The 17,053-nt window shown below is 37.9% G+C and overlaps 3 protein-coding genes across 3 annotated transcripts; all 3 read right to left on the bottom strand.

The window, feature by feature from the left end:
• Positions 1 to 9,753: 9,753 nt before the first annotated feature.
• LOC131796884 (uncharacterized) lies at positions 9,754 to 10,692 on the bottom strand. Its single transcript, XM_059114489.2, has one exon. It carries the CDS (start codon positions 10,690 to 10,692, stop codon positions 9,754 to 9,756), a length of 939 nt encoding a protein of 312 aa, XP_058970472.2.
• Positions 10,693 to 10,861: 169 nt separating this feature from the next.
• LOC136283574 (uncharacterized) lies at positions 10,862 to 11,582 on the bottom strand. The gene has a single exon (XM_066172630.1). The coding sequence runs from the start codon at positions 11,580 to 11,582 to the stop codon at positions 10,995 to 10,997; it is 588 nt and encodes a 195-aa protein (XP_066028727.1). The 3' UTR covers positions 10,862 to 10,994.
• Positions 11,583 to 12,161: 579 nt separating this feature from the next.
• Positions 12,162 to 13,244, bottom strand: LOC136283219 (uncharacterized). Its single transcript, XM_066171682.1, has 2 exons — positions 12,699 to 13,244; positions 12,162 to 12,347 (listed from the first exon to the last, which is right to left on the bottom strand). The coding sequence occupies exons 1-2, from the start codon at positions 13,242 to 13,244 to the stop codon at positions 12,162 to 12,164; spliced, it is 732 nt and encodes a 243-aa protein (XP_066027779.1).
• Between the last annotated feature and the right edge of the window lie 3,809 nt (positions 13,245 to 17,053).

The raw sequence follows: 17,053 nt of genomic DNA, 5'->3' as shown, positions 1-17,053 counted from the left end.
TGGTGCAACATTACGAATATTTTGACATTCATTATCTTCTAAAAAGTCTGTTGACGTTAACATAGTATCACTAACACCTGCAGGTGTTTCTGCCTCATCTTCACTCCATTCATCTTTATGGTCTATTGTTTGGAAATCAACATTAGTGCTGTTTCCAACAATTCTTGTTGATTGCTGATCACGCTCATCACTTTCAACAGTATCACTGTTGTCATCACACACATCATTGTCAACGTTTTCATGCAGTACAACTCCATTGTATTGATTAACCCACTGTGGATTAAAACTAATCCCTTCATCTATATAAAGACTGCTATTAGTCATCAGCCAATCTGCAGCTTCCACCACTTTATGAGGTCTGACATTTAATGACAATGCACAACTCTTATATTGCAATTTTCTCTTTAAATTGACTTTGATTGTACCAGTCTCACTTGGTAACCGTGGCAGCATACTCATTGTATGAGTTACATTAGTGGGCACATTAACAATATTACCATGTATTTTAAGCTGTCTTCCTCTAGGAGCTTGCATTAGCTTTTGAAAAGCTTTTGATATTATCAGCCTATGTACGTTGCATGGTCATATTCTTTAAATATTCTAACCACGATGTTTCTAAATTACTTCTATAAATCGTTCAGGATTCTCTCTTAAATACTGAGTACCTGCACCTCTTGCTAAATGTTCACTTGCATTACCATATAACTGATGTGATACGGACTTAAACTAGGAATCACCTCCACCACCAACATCTAATGGTTTTAATCCATGTCTAAGTAATCTGTAGTGTAGTAAAGAATTAGAACTTTCATTGCATATCATTGTTCTAGGACCTGGGTTTAATTCAATATCCCCTGAAAGTAAAAGATGCATGTCTGACATATGACATGTAAATGCTGTTGTAGTCCTCGTAGATTTCATATAATAACCACTATAGAAACTATCTCGTCTGTTAGTATATTTGATATGCCATTGTTTATAATGTGTAGCAATACTATACAATACAGATGAAACAGGAACTGAGTTTTTGATCAACAATTTGTGCTTCTTTCTTAGTTTTTTACATTTGAGTGACTTCATAACTCTTCTTTATGATATTCTCGATGGTTCCTTATCTCTTACCCTCCGAGTTACTCATTTTTTACACAGTTGGGAATGTTTAATGCACTGATTAACACTATTGGTACTTGTATTCACAGGTAAATCATTACTAAGATTTGTATGACCAGTCTGTACATGTACTCTATTATCATACTGCAAACCAGGCATAGATCTCAAGAATGCATTATTTAAGTAAAAGTAACCATGGAATGTTGTATTGACCATCTTCTCATAACTGAGGTTTCTGTTCCCATCCCTGAGATCATTTGTTTCTCTGAAGGTTCCCCGAAGGGAATTAGTTGTTTCTCAAAAGACAGTATTGGTTTCCCGAAGAAATTATTTGGTTCCCCAAAGGGAGTTAGTCAAATCCGTATAAGGGTTTGCCAGATGATGAACGTGGACCAATTTGACGTGTTTCACTGCCCAAATCGCTACATCACTGCCCAAATCGCTATATCATCTAATTCCCAATGGTCCAAAAGCGCTTTACATAATAAAAATTACAAAATCCTAAACCTACAAAACTACATTGTCATTCTATAAAAATTCCCAATGGTCCAAAAGCGCTTTACATAATAAAAATAAGAACAAAATCCTAAACCTACAAAACTACAAAACTACATTGTCATCCTATAAAAACATCATCATTCTATACAACATCATAACCAATTTTAAAAAGCCACGTCTTGAGCTTAGATCTAAAAGAAGAAAGGGAATTGCAAGATCTAAGTTCGAATGGTGCAGCAATAGTAAAAGACCGGCTACCATAAGTTTTAAGATTAAATTTAGATGTAGAAAGTAAAAATTGATTGGAGGATCTAAGAAGTCTACCAGGTGTATAAGGCTTGATGAGATCAGTGATATAGCTAGGTGCAGCACCATGAAGCGCCTTAAATGTAATTACTGCAATTTTGAAAGTTATTCTTTGTTCAATTGGTAGCCAATGAAGTTGAATAAGCAACGGTGTAACATGCTCATATCTACTAGTAAGGTGAATAAGCCTAGCAGCACTATTTAGGACACCCTGTAAACGTTTCAAGATACAATAGTCGATCCTTGCAGTAACAAAGGCATGAATTAGAGTTTTACATGTATCGTAAGAAAGAAACTTGCGAATCTTAAAAATATTGTGTAAATGAAAAAACGAAGACTTGCAAACAGCAGTAACGTGCGCAACATCGATAGAGAGTTATTAAAAATAACTCCAATATTTTTAGCAGTAGTTGAACAGTCAACAGTGTCAGAGGCAATCACCAGGTTTGTTAACGCAGGACGTGGGCGATAGGAGGATGAAAAAACTATAATTTCAGTCTTCCCACTGTTCAGCTTCAGCTTGTTATTTAACATCCAAAGGTCAATATCTTTAACACAATCTTCAAGAGCAGATGTACATGTTGACATATCCTTAGGCGATGACGTTTCAAAAGATAAATATAGCTGTGTATCATCAGCATAAAAGTGATAAGATAGACCATGAGATCTTGCAATATCACCTAAAGGGGAAGTGTACAAAGAATACAGCAAGGGGCCCAAAACGGAACCCTGAGGTACACCATAAGGTAAGGCATGCACATCAGAAGAGACATCTTGGATTCTGACATACTGAGTGCGATCAGATAGATATGAACGAAACCAGTCCAGTGCCTGGTCACAAATGCCAAAATGGGTAGATAGTCTAGCAAGGAGAAGAGAATGATCAACTGTATCAAAAGCAGCAGACAGGTCCAGTAGAACCAAAGCAACAGATTTTTGATTGTCAATGGACATAGCAATGTTATTGTAGACTCTGAGAAGAGCTGTTTTGGTGCTATGGTGAGCACGGTAGGCAGACTGAAAGACTTCACACAGACCATTGTTGTCAATGTAGTCAACAAGCTGCAAAGCCACTACTTTCTCAATGACTTTGGACAAGAAGGTGAGGTTAGAGATCGGCTGAAAGTTCTTAAATTCTTGATAATCAAGACTCGGCTTTTTCAACAAAGGACGAATTACAGCTTGTTTAAGTTCAGTGGGCATGACAGAGGTCTCCAAAGACAGCTTAACAATCTTCCAGATCACAGGGCAAAGGAGATCAAGACAACCAAGGAGTATTCTAGAGGGGACAGGGTCAAGTTCACAAGACTTTGATGCCAAAGGGTGCACAATCTGAAGTAAGGTCGAATATGAAGGACAGCTCAAACGATGGAGTCTAGTTGTTGCTACTGTGTTTTCATTAAATAAATAAGTTCCCTGCATATAAAACCAATAATCTGAAATAAAATTGATAAATGTTCCAAACACAATCTGAAGATTGGACCACTCACGGACTTGCACATTTGATAACATAGTAGCTATTTCTCTTCTACGAAGAGAAGTAGCTACAATAAAAATTATGTAACAGTTAAGGTATTTATCCAATAGGAACAAGCACTACAGTTATGGAGACAGTTAACCAACTTAACCGCTGATCTTTATCATAATTGTCTGTATTGTCTTGTAAACTGAAATCAATAGGTGAAGAGGAACTAGTGTAATCGACAACAACAAACACAAACTACAACTAATGACTTGGAGTATACAAAAACTACAAAAACTAGGTGAAATTGAGACCCAAAAGATCAAAGGGCAAAATTGTAGCCCAACTGTAATGCACAGCCACACAATTACATGGCTCCCCTGAAACACAATAGTGTTTCACTATAAAAGGATTTTAAAAAATCACTAATAATAATAATAATGCAAAACTCAGTCTCTAAAGTATTCTTTGTTATATCAGTTTGACTGAGGACCAGTTACACCAAGGGCTATCGGCTGGGATTCACCCTGGGACTCTGTTTCATACCCATTCTTTGACAGCAGTAAAACAAGTTTCTGAACAGGATGCTTCAGGAACTTTACTTTACCAACTCTTCTTCCTTTCTCCTCAAGACAGGCACTAACCAAGGCCAGCTCCACTATATGAACACAACCACCAGTGCCTTGATTAGCTGCGACAATGCATGTAAATTGCCAGCAACTATGGAGGGCATTATCATCTTTGGTAATGACAACATTATCAACATGTCTCTCCTTGGCGTTGTCCATTTCTGACGCTGCTGAAGTAAGATACTCTTAGGTAGATACTCTTGCTGCAGCCAGTCAAAAAATTATTTGCTAGATGTTGGACGTGCCCCCAATGCTTTCTACAGAACTTGTCAGCTGATGGCAGCAGAGGGGACAGGTTGTTTTGAATGGACTGGATCTGTTGCTCCCAAACTCCAGCCTTATGACTTGAAGACAGAACATTCATAACAAAGGTGATCCAATAACAGTTCTCTTGCAGGAGCTCCTTTCGGACACATTTGTCGTCCAGCTCTGCAACTGCAGCCTTCAGCTCATGTTTAGCTTGCACAAAATTGTATCTGACCTCTCTGGCAAATAAAATGATGAAGTGCATTGATAAAGGCATCTGTCTCGAGTTTACTGGAAGTGTTGTGGTGAACTGTTCTTGAAGCTAAACTTGTAAAGACAACTCTGTAACCCTTCATTTCCTTCTTGCCCTCCCTGATGGTGAAAGGTCCACAGTAATCATCTGTGGAGGCTGCAATGGGCTCTAAATGATCCTCTGGCAGATTTGCCATCTTTTGCTCCACAACTGAAGAATGCAGCTTCCTGCAGACAACACATCTCCAGATATAACTTCTGACTTCTTTTCTTCCAGTGATGATCCAGCAACCGTCAGCTCTCATCTTGTTTAGGGTCATACCCCCCCTTGGTTCTGTACCTTCTCATGAAAGTGCCTTAAGGGTTGTCATGTGACTTCTCTTAGGCAAAATCAGGGGGTATTTGATTCCAAATGAGAGTGAGGTATTACTTAGGTGACCACCAATGGGAAGAATTCACTGGAAGTCAACAAAGGGATCCAGCTTTTGCAGAGTGGAGTTCTTTGTTAAAACTACTTCCCTGATAGGTGCTGAAGACTTGTCTTTGGGAGGTGTGACATCTTGGGTGGCCTTCTGCAAACTGACTTCCTCTGGAAAGGCAGTTGATGGGACAGACTTGATGATCACATTCTCAGCCTCCTGGAAATTTTGAATCTGGGGTTTCACTCTCTTGATTCTACCTTTACGCCTTGTGGAAACTTGCTCTTGCAGAGTCTTGAGGTAAAGAAGACTTCAAGCAATGGCCCTTTTCACATGGAACCAATCTGAAAAGCAGTCTAAATGTTCTTCAATTTTCACTTCCCTGATTGCTGCACTCGTAACCAAGACTGTGATCTTCTTGACCTTAGGATCACATGGCAACACTTGATTGGGATCTGGCATACATTCCTTCTCATCAATGGGCCACTCACCGTTGTTCGGCCAGATGAATGCAGGGCCTTTTGACCACTTCAAAGCCATAAACACATTTGGGCTTAGGCCATGGGAAGCATCGTCTGATGGGTTTACCTTGGTTTGTATGTGATTCCACTGATCCATTGTAGACAAGTCTTGATTGAGCTGAACCCAATTGGCATCAAAAAACATGGAGCCTATGACTTTCATTGGCAGTTTAGCCCAACATTACTTTGCTGTCACACCAGAAGAACCCTTAAATGTTGTAGCCTGTAGGTTCTTAAATCACTAGGTTCTTATGCGCGGGTGTTTACTGTACTTTATGAAAAATAGGTCCGCACTCTGTGGCTTAGAGTCCACCTGTAACATGTAATGGAAGTTAAACTGAGGAGAAAAATATGAGCTGGAAGTAGGTGATAATAAGTCTATTTGGATTAAATTTACTGTAACTTACATTGATAACTTAATTCTGGACAGAGGGGAAGTATGGAGTAATAATATCTCTCCAGAGAGGAACACTTTTCAATATGACAGTCAATTAAAAAACAATTGGAATTGAAGTTCCCATATATTGTTTTTAGTGACAATTGTAGAAATGGTTAGCAGCAATACTGTTTGCCTGAGAAGTAAGGAGCAGGGTTCGTACACTTTTTCAGGCCAAAAATTCAGGAACTTTCCACCACCCTACTTTGAAATTTTAAGGGCTTTTCTTTTGTGTTGGAAGCTATGTTTTGTGCATACACATGTACACATACAGAAACGCCAGACAATGAGAGCTTGAAAACACGTGAAAACCAGACACTCGCTGTGTATTTTTGGCTCAATGGATATGCGTGAGAGTAAGGAGAGAGCACTAGGAACACAAAACGAGTGTTTTCGCACATTTTGTAGGCATTTCAAGAAGTGGCTACCATTTGTTTTGACTGGCTTTCATTTGCTTTAAAACTTGTAAGTGTTTATATTTTTCGATCCCGTTCAGCAAAAAATCAAGTAGTTTCAAGGACCAAAAAACCAATTTCAAGTACTTTCGAGGCCCTCAAAATTGGGCCGCTGAGTTTAAAGGGTTTTCAAGATGCGTTTGAACTCAGAAATGAAAAATATTAGGGTAAACTACATGAAGGAGTCCATTACTGATACATGTGTTATCACTCAATATTATTTGAAATTTAATACTTGCCAGGCAGTTAGACTATGTGCCTTGTTGTACTCAGATTTTTTTTTTTGAAATTCAGTCCAGTTTCTACGTGCACTTAAAAATATGTAACTTTGCTATAATGTAGTGGCCTGTGTGACAGGTTACAACGGGGAAGGGGTAGGAAGGGCTTGCTCGCACCAGTCCCTCCGTACCTATTCCCACTCATAATTAAGTATGACGCTTGGGGTCCAACCAGTTCATTTACCCTAAAAAAATGCGTGGGCTTTGTTTCCTGAGTTTAAACTAGTGCCGTTTTCTTCATGTTCATGTATTATTCGAAACGAATGGTGTCAGCTTCATTCTGTCTTGTTTATTTCAGTAGAATACTTCTGCCATATGAAATGAATTTTGGGTCGAAGTGTACCATGAAACTCGCAGATTAAAATTAACTAACTTTCTATGGTTCTTAAAATATGAGACGAGAGCAGAACATGTTCAACAAATGGATAATAACTCAAGGGGCTGGAACTCCTTGTTTCTTAAGAATGCTAACTACAGTATTTCTGTCGTATTTAAAAACGAATATTTAGGTTAACACTTCTTCAAACTAGTTTGACTTGCATTTCACTTGCCAGAAATGTTATGATCCTTCAATTTTTATTTCTTAATTGAGAGTTATGGCGCGCCTTTCCAGTCAATATTCAAACAACCTTAATATACAATACATCCATTACATTTCTTTGCCATATTTTTTATTTCCTTTCTGTAGCTGTTTTATTTTGCTTCTTTATTTTTCATTTTGCTTCTATATTTTTTATATTTCTTCCTATTATTTTATATATACGTGTTTAGCTCATCTTTTTTTTATTTTGTACTCTATCTTATATGCATTCTATATTTTTTATATTTATTCCATATTTTTTTTTTGTTTCGAGAGGGATTTTTTATTTTCTTTCTAATTAGTATGCAACACGTGATCACATGACCGCGATGCACTTTTCCGACAATTTCAAAAGCAAAATGGCGGATGAGGCCTTTACAACTTCGTAGAGTCTCTTCGTACCCTGTTGATTGGTATTCAGAATTTGAACACACAAGATGTCTCCGCTGATTACTTTGAACAAGCTAACGTGCGTCTGGAAGATGCAATTTTAACTTTACAGTTCCTATTGCATAGTGTATGGCAAAGTGAGGACTCTGTCCTTTGAGATTTCAAGACAATAATAGAAGCTGTTTTGACAAAAGTACGCTTTGTTTTTCGTGCAATGACAAAGTACGAGGAAAGAAATTCCGTTGAAGCAACAATATCAAATTCATTCGCTTGTCCTACCACTAAACTAACAAGTGCAGGAAGACCAGTAATCATCATCGAAAGAGAGCAGATCGAATTCTTACGCGAACTGCATTTCTCCTGGGTAAAAATCGCTAGTTTGTTAGGTGTCAGTGAAAATACTTTACGTCGAAGAAGACGGGAATTAAATTTGGATGATGACAGCGAAAACCGGACCGCGTTGTCAGGTGCGCAGTAATTTACAGACTAAGGTTATCTATACTAGTAGCTTATTTGGTTTAATGCTTATTATCAGTGTGTTTGGACAAGGGTGATATAGTTTCGGGTAAAATAAATCTTAGAAGCCATACCCTTCGTCAAAATATTTTAGGTTCCTCATCTCACTCAATGATGTACGACACTTCACTTCTTTTGTAATTAAACTAGAACTTCTTTCCAGATTCTCAGCTTGAAGACGCTGTCAAAGAAATTAGAAGCATTACTCCAAACATTGGACAACGAAGATTGCTTGGAGCTCTCCGAGCAAGGGGATTTCGAATCCAGCGATGGAGGGTTGGTTACTGTCTTCGTAGACAAGACCCGCTTGGGACAGCACTTCGCTGGAGTACTCCGGGTTACCGTCGAAAGTACTCTGTACCAACGCCAAATGCTTTGTGGTACATAGACAGAAACCACAAGTTTACCAGGTACAGGTTTGTTGTGCATTGCTGTGTTGATGGGTATTCAAGGGTTATTGTGTATGCCACCCTAACTGATAACAACCGAGCAGATACAGTGTTGGAGTTCTTCATAAAGGGAGTACAAGAGTTTGGCTTACCTTCAAGAGTAAGAAGCGATCATGGACTGGAAAATGTTAGAGTGGCACAGTACATGTTGGAAAATAGAGGACTAAACAGAGGAAGTATCATAATGGGAAGCTCTGTCCACAACTGCCGCGTTGAGCGTGCTCACAAGGATGTTTACGCTGGTGTCCTTTGTCACTTTGCCAATATCTTTAGTGGAATGGAAGACATGGGTCTTCTTGACCCGTTAAATGAAGTACATTTATTTTCATTGCACTTTGTATACATACCAAGGATAAATAGGGCATTGCAACACTTTACTAGTCAATGGAACAATCACCCTGTCTCCAGTGAACATCAATTATCTCCCCTACAAATTTTTGCCTCTGGGATTTTGGAAAACATGCACTCTGGATACTCTGGAGTTGAGAGTATTCTACATCCAAATGAAATTCCATTGTATGGGTTTGATCCAGATGGACCTATCCCGTTAGACGATGACGATTACCAGGTCTCAATACCAGCAGTTGATGTTCACCTCACACCACAACAACTGCATATCTTGGAAGTCTCCTGTCACCCTTTGAATGACGATGGTGAACATGGTAGAGCTCAATATTTGAGATGCATAGACATCCTCAGGAATCAGTTCAACATATAAGAAACTTGGCTGGTAACTATCTTTCAAAACAGGTGTTCCCAGCATTCAATTAACCTGAAATTCGTTGTTTAGAGAGTGAAAACAGGGCCAAGAGAATTAAGATCAATAAGCGCCTATCAAACAGGTACCACTATTACAGATTGAAAACGTAAACAGTGTTAAATTTATTAATTGCCTTCAAATTGTATCAATCAGAAAAGAACAACTTAACCTTTACAACAGTCAAGAAAAAATACATTAAAATCTCAACAATAAAGTTCTAAACAACTGCGCTCACTTGAAAATGTCAACTTTGAACAGATAACAATATATTAGCTAACGATTTCCCAGTTTGATTTACTGGAAAATAATATGTGCACCGTTGTTAGATGTTTTAAAATCGTAAATACCCATCCAAGGTAGAAAACATAATATCACTACAAAAATGAATTAACAGTCTGTTCTATCAGCTTGCCATCATAATGGTCTTCTTTTTGTCACAAGGCATATTACACAATATCCATTTCCCAATAATCTGATGCAAGTATTGCACTGAACTCCTCTCTAAGTTCAGGAAATGACTGATAAGTCGAGGATAGCTCCAACACAGTATTACAAGTGTGGGCAATTGGTTGGCGACCCAAACCAGATAAGTTGGTAAAATTTACTTGGACTGCGCCAAAAAGCATTAACTCAGACCCACTGATAAACCTTACAAACTTTGATAATTTCTTAGGCGTGTCAAGGCCCTTAATATACTGTTTGAGAAACTTAAGGCCATCCCTTTCCCCATCACTCTCAGGGTTTGCCTCTAGGCAACTAAGGATTTTGCTTGTGGATGGTATTAACAATTCATACCTTTTGGAAATTGCTGCAAAATCAGGAAAACTAGGAAGGAGTGTGGAAACTATATCCTTCCAGCAGTCTGCAATATACTGTGGCTTCTGCAGCAGCTCCTTATGGGCTATTTCTTCAATAACTTGAATAATATTCTCAGAATTTACCATAATTCGACAGTCATAGTTACTAAAAACTTCTAAAAGCTGGGACATTTCATCTTCATCATCCCACTTCATATCACCAGCAAGGCACTTGTCAATCAAACATTTTTCATCAACTGAAATGTAATTTCTAAAGGATTGAGTCAGCATAGCACTAGTTACAGCAGATTCCCCCAAAAAAAGACAGGCAAGGAATGTTTGAGACAGAAGGACTGGTAGGTATTGACAGGTTAAATATCCTTTCACCAAAATTCTGCCAACAGCAACCCATTCATCCCTTTGATAATCATGTCTTACAAATGGTACACGCTCATTTTCTCCAACAAAAAGGGAATCATATGTTTCTTTCCAAAAAAGAGAGAAAACATCTCTGAACAACCCAACACCTCTGCCCACTTCTTCAACTCCCCTAGCATCAATAACAATTATCTCTATGTCCTGACTCATAATTAATGGATCTCAGAATAAGTCAATCAAATCCTTCTTAATATTTAACCTGTGCACTTGGATGATACGTTTTGGTAACAGTTGAGGTACAGGTACTGATACAGACACAGGTACATGCTCAGATGATGCATGAACAATATCAGAGTTACTGCCTGTCTCTAAGTGTCTTTATTGTTCAAAAGATAAAATTACATATCTTATGTTACATTAAAAAAAAGGATGTAAATAAGCTTAGGTGTATCTAAATAAGATAAGTATATACGTGGAAACAAATACAAAAGTCTAATACAGGAAGTACACTTTTACAAAGCTACATTGTACTTAAAAACAATTCTATTAAAAAATGTATTCTTAAAACGGTTTGTGCGAATGGCGGGCATGACAGGGGATTTATTTCTCAAATTATACCTCGTGGTCTTGGTCTCAGGGAAGTAGGCTCTAAGAGGATGGCTCAGGATAGTTGAAACCTTGCGACAAATTTTGTGATCTTGCGTTTTAAGTAAGTCACCTATCACTAATTTCTTAGATATGTAACTACGTTTAAAACAACGATCTAAAAACTGCTGGGCTATAGTTAGCTCTGACTCAGAGGCCCCATGCACAGATAGAGCATAAGTAATATTAGGTAGGACAATGGAATTAAATAAAACATCTACTTCTGCTTGGCTACATCCTTCTTTGCGGAGGCATCTGATAACGTATAAACATTTATTAGCTTTACCTAACTTTTCTTTTAGGTGAGTACTGAATTTGCAGTTCGGCTGAAACGTGAGACCAAGAATGGTTATTGTTCTAGTCTGAGGTATGCCAAAAATACTTTTGTAGGCCTCAGCAGTGTGACCTTTTTTATACATAATAAGCTCTTTACATTTAGTAGAATTAGAATTCATCATTTAACTCTGTATTTTGATGTGATGTTTCTGCTTCAGTTGGAAATGGTACACAATAAGGTTGTGCAGCATCCTGGCAGGGGTGGGACACTACAGCTGCATCTGGCCTCCCTTCACTCTCCCCAAATGAAAGCAACAGAGAGCTTCTTTGTGCTACACTAACACTAAAAGGAAATATCAACTTGTCACAAACCATAAAAAAGGGAACTAATTGGCAATGATGTAACAGACTATGAAGGTTCATCTGTATACAAATATCCACAATCACATGAAGTTGCAATAAACCACATTAATTTATGTCCTGTCCTGCCAAACAATGGAATAAAGATCTGAGCAAACAAATAAATAAATAAATAACCAATGAAATAAATAAATACACAAATCTGTTTGGAGACAAACTAGATAATATTTCCAACAAAAAGCCATTGTCATGCCTAGTAGCATGATCTGGGATGCCAGTCTATCATATATGAGATGATTCCACTGAAACGGGAAGCTACCTTTGCAGTGAGGCAAAAAAGCTAAAAGAAATCTATACAGGTTTTATCTTGTTCAATGCAAAAATTCACAAGAAAAAGTTCACCTTGGACTGTTATCTAATGCTGAATTCTCTAGCTCCTCTTCAGTTTCACCCTCATCTTCAGATTCCAAAGGCACCAGTGATCTAACATAAACAGCTCCTTGACCAGCCATCCTGGTCACTCTCTCTGCATCCAGAGTTATGCCTTCTGCCAGCTTAGGAGTTATTAGCTTTCCATAGCATGGCTAGGTTAAGAAAAACAAACATTACTTGCACGCTTCTTGCAAAAGTCAAGGGTAAATCTAATGAAAGAGTAGTTAAGTTAAACTTATATCACAAGTAAGGAGAAAGGGGTGGGAGCGGGGCAGTACCAGAGGAAATCTAAAATAACCCAACAAATTCTGCCAAAAATTCGAAGTCCATTACTCGCGTCACTGCAGGTATCCTCTTATGTGGTTAAATTTTTGGCAAAATAGTATAAATGCGTATTTAAAAATAGTGCAGCCACAACAAATGTACAAACTGAACAGCAATGATATTAATGCATTAAACGTAGAACAATGTTTAAACTTATATCACAACGCAAAGTTACCCACCTTGACATATTCAAATAGCAAAAGCTTTGGAAATCGATTCAATATAGCAGCTTTGAGGGAATGTGCATCCCAGCTCTTGTCAAAGGGAAACTCGTGGCAGACAAGTTCTCTCTCTTCTAACTGAAGTCGGGTTGTATGTGTAGGCACTTTGTTGATCTTGGGACTGGGAATAAGGACTAGATCCTTGTAAACAAGTGTCTTGGGTGGGCGGCCTTTGGTCGACTTAAAGGTCTGCTTTGACCTTGCTGGTCTTCTACTAGTGCTTTTCCCACTAGCTCGGTTCGAACCAATTGTCGGAAAGAGAGTGGCAAGCCGAGCTTGAATAGAACTGTTAGAGGCTGGCGACGTCGAGGACTGAATGGCAAGTTCGTTCGACTGAAGTTCCTCGTTGTTTACCTTACGATCCCCGTTGTTCGGCTGACTGACAGAAACTGACGTTGAATTCATCCGAGGTATTACATTTCTCATAAAACCAGGTCTCAAATTATTTAAAATCTCTAAAGCATCCGCGGCCGCACGACAAGCAGTCGATAGCTCTTCCTCCATATAGCCGAACGCCAAAATGGCGGAATGGAAAAAGTGTAGCGTGGTCATGTGATCACGTGTTGCATACTAATTAGAAAGAAAATAAAAAATCCCACTCGGAACGAAAAAAACATATGGAATGAATATAAAAAATATAGAACGCATATAAGATAAAGAGAAAAAATAGAAAATAGATGCGTTAAACACGTGTATCTAAATTGATAGGAAGAGATTTAAAAAATATAGAAGGAAAAAGAAAAATAAAGTAGCGAAAAAAATATATCTACATAAAGGAAATAAAAAATATGGCAAAGGAATGTAGTGGATGTATTGTATATTAAGGTTGTTTGAATATTGACCGGAAAGGCGCGCCATAGAGAGTGATGATAGAAATTAACTTGTATGTTCTCTTCTGTTTAGGGAGATGTGAAGTGACCCCACTACATAAACTTAGTACTATTGACAGAATGGATAGGTGTGAAATTTACTGTGGCAAGAATGTCATTAGTTCCAGAAGCTTACTACTGGTATCAATTATCAATCTTTTGTTCTCTCCACGCAACTTGCCTCAACTAGATGATACTGTATGCAACTTGTGTCTATGTCTTTTTTGCAACTGTGAAATTACCAATAAAGTTTCGTTGGAAAAGGATATGAGTGATCAGGTGAAATATTGTCATGTTCTTTTAGAGTATTTGACCTTCTAGTTAAAGCTATAAAATTTCTTAAGTGACTGATACATGATTTGTCTGTCTTAAAATTGGCACAGCCAAACCCCTCGCTAGAAACTATAATTTCCTCCAATAGGAATCCAAGCTGATGCCCAGTACTGCAGAATATGCAATGTCAAAGTCCCCTTTGACCTAAGTCTCATTTCTTTAAATCTGATCGATGTAAATCATCCATTTTCATTAAGAGATCAACAAACCTCTCCACATTAGTTTAAACTGACCTCATTTAGTCTTGTTCATAGGAATAAAAGGCATTTTGAAATACTTTGTGTTATATCCTCACTGTTAAATATCAGCCCTACTGGTTTTTTGTTGTTTGGCATGTAATAAGAGTCTTTTCAGACCATAAAATCATTATATAACTTTTTTAGTTTAATAGGTTGGAGAACAAGGTTGCAGAGAGTGTATATGATTTTGCTGTGCAGTTGAAATGATAAATGAATCTGATTTTTATTGGGAAATAATTGATTTATTTAACTATTCATATTACGACTGGAAGCCCATACTAGTACTTGTTTTAATTCACAATCTCCCCACATCATTGGTCATATCTGATGATATTTCTCAGACTAATGATTGAAAAGACTTTTCCTTATTCCGATCAAGTCCTTAATTATTCTTCCATTTCTAACAAGCTCTTTGATGTAATGGCCGTATTGTTGTCTTACTTTCCTTTACTCGACATTGACCTTTTTTTTTCTTATTTTCCTCCTTTTGTTGAGAAGTACCAGCAGTTTCTTGCATCAAACTAAAATTAAAAGAACACGCGCAATTACCTCTTGAGAAATGGCAAAGAAGTTGCAGGGTTCCACGGTCTAACTTTTGATGAAGGAAGTGTTATCAATTTTTTTTCTTGCCGGATGAAAGGACTTTTTAGACAATGTATGTTATTCTGGGCAGAAAATATAATATTCGTCGTCTTGTCGTTTCGAGCGAGAGCATACTTGCATGAAATTATCAGTTTACAACCACATGAAATACACTCATAAATATTTTAATCATTGGTTTAGAGTCCAATTGCTTAGAAAATAACAAGACAAAAGTTGAAATAACACGAGTTTTTGAAATTGTTCTTCAGTGTTCTGTGTTCCTGAAACACATTAGCAATTTGTTTAGAGTTCAATCTCGGATACAACACACGAGTTGAAATAACAGAAGTTTCCAAAATGTAAACAATTGGTTTAGAGTTCGCCAACATCTAATAACTGAAAAAAAGTTGAAATAATATGAATTTCTAAAATTGTTCTTCAGTGTTCTGTGTTCCTGAACAAACTATTGTTTACAGTTTAAATTCTATCAGAAAAGCAAGATAAGAGTCTTAATATAAACAGGAGTTCTTCTTTTTTTTTTTTTTTTTTTTCAGTGTTCCTGAGTTCAATTGCCGGCACAATAGTAAAGTGGCTACTGGTTTAGAGTTCAACAGCAGACACAATATGTGTTAATGAACTGTACCTAATGGTAATGTTGTTTAATAACAGCAATTGTTCTGTCAGTTGCTCTTCCAACATTTCTCCGACTCTTGGAACAACTGTCTTCAACGTCTGCTCGAACGCAGTGACGATGACGTCACTTTCATCTTGTCCTTGCACGGAAAAATGAACAAAAATTCTTTTATTGCAGTTGGAAAGAACCACAGTGTATGCAAAGAGGGTATTGCTGAACCTTCTCGACAGTTTTTATGAATGGAATTGCTACTGTCAATTCATCCTCTTGTGGAACTTCTGAAGGCTCTTCCATAGTTATGCTTTTGAGCTTCTCATCTTGAATGGCAGAGATGACGGAATTTGGACTTGTAGTTAACTTCTTTGCACCATTCCAGAAGTGCACACAAATGTTTGTTATCTTGTAAACTGCGGCTGTGGTAATTAACGCGATTATCTTCCCACAGGCTGATAGGTATATTTCCTGTTAAATCTGCTATTGTCCCTTCAGCCATTTGGAGACTGTTTGCCAAGATGAATCGTTGATACTTCACTGATGTTTCCTACCTTACCAAGGACTGACACTGAATCACCTTCGCTTGAATTCTGGAGGATATCTGCTATCATGGTGCACTTGTTGGTCGACAGCTCTACATACTGGAAACAGTACTCAGTTGGCGAGGGTTGAGAAATGTCTGTCATATCATTGATAATGAGCTTGGCTTGGTCTGCTGTGCAAGTGAACCTTCTTATCTTTACAGGAGTTCTTGTCCACAGGCTGTCTTCTAGCAGCGGCCAGCGAATACAGTAATGAAGTCTTGCAATTTGGTTTGAAGTGTTAGGGTGGAGTACTTCATGGTCTTGCGTTTGTTTTGAATAGGAGAAGACAAATCATGAACATATGGAATGATATCGTTCTGTTTTCCTTTGGGCGGGGTCATAGGAGGGCTTTGGGGCTCAACAGCATGTTGGTTTGAGTTTGATGGAAAACTTTTGGCCAACACAGGTTCTGTAACAGTAGCGACTGAAGGCGAAGGGTTGGGCTTGGCCACATTTTTCATTTTCTCACTTGCCCTCCTTGAACCCCTCATCGTTGCCAAATGCTTACTGATTGACGTGAGCAGGAATGTTGGCTTTTATACTAGAACATAGGATTGAAATTCCAGCGTTATGATTGGTCAGTATAGTGTTGCTGTGTTGCCTACACCCGAGGAAACAATCCCTAGGTAGTGAAAGGTCGAAGTTGAAGTAAATTTCCTTTTAAAACATTAAAACATCCAAAATTATCATGATATTTGCTAGAACATTTATAAAGCCAGCGAGAACAATGTTGCTGGAGTTTATTGTTAATGTTGGAAGAACTAGAATTGATGGAAAGAAAGAGGCCCTCAATGATACTGTTTATTAAAGGTTGCAAGTGCGAATGGATCTCTGCTGTTGTCTTTAGAGAACAGCCAGAAATCCGTCTACGTTTGCAGGGTATCAAATCTTGGTAGCAAAAAGGTTTCTGATGGTGTTGTGTAAGGATTTCGTACAAAGAATAGATCTAGAATAAAATTTGAAAACACAGTTTGAAAACAAAGCAAAGTTTCAGATGGCGTGGACCTCTCTGGAAACAGTGTAGTTTTTCCATTGGTTGGTTTTTATCTTAAGTTTTGAGTTTTTCAAGGGTGACGTT

This window comes from Pocillopora verrucosa, chromosome 9, assembly GCF_036669915.1.
Source record: "Pocillopora verrucosa isolate sample1 chromosome 9, ASM3666991v2, whole genome shotgun sequence".
Lineage (NCBI taxonomy): Eukaryota > Metazoa > Cnidaria > Anthozoa > Scleractinia > Pocilloporidae > Pocillopora > Pocillopora verrucosa.
Note: the sequence above shows the minus strand (reverse complement) of the source record. Positions and strands in the feature narration are given on the sequence as shown.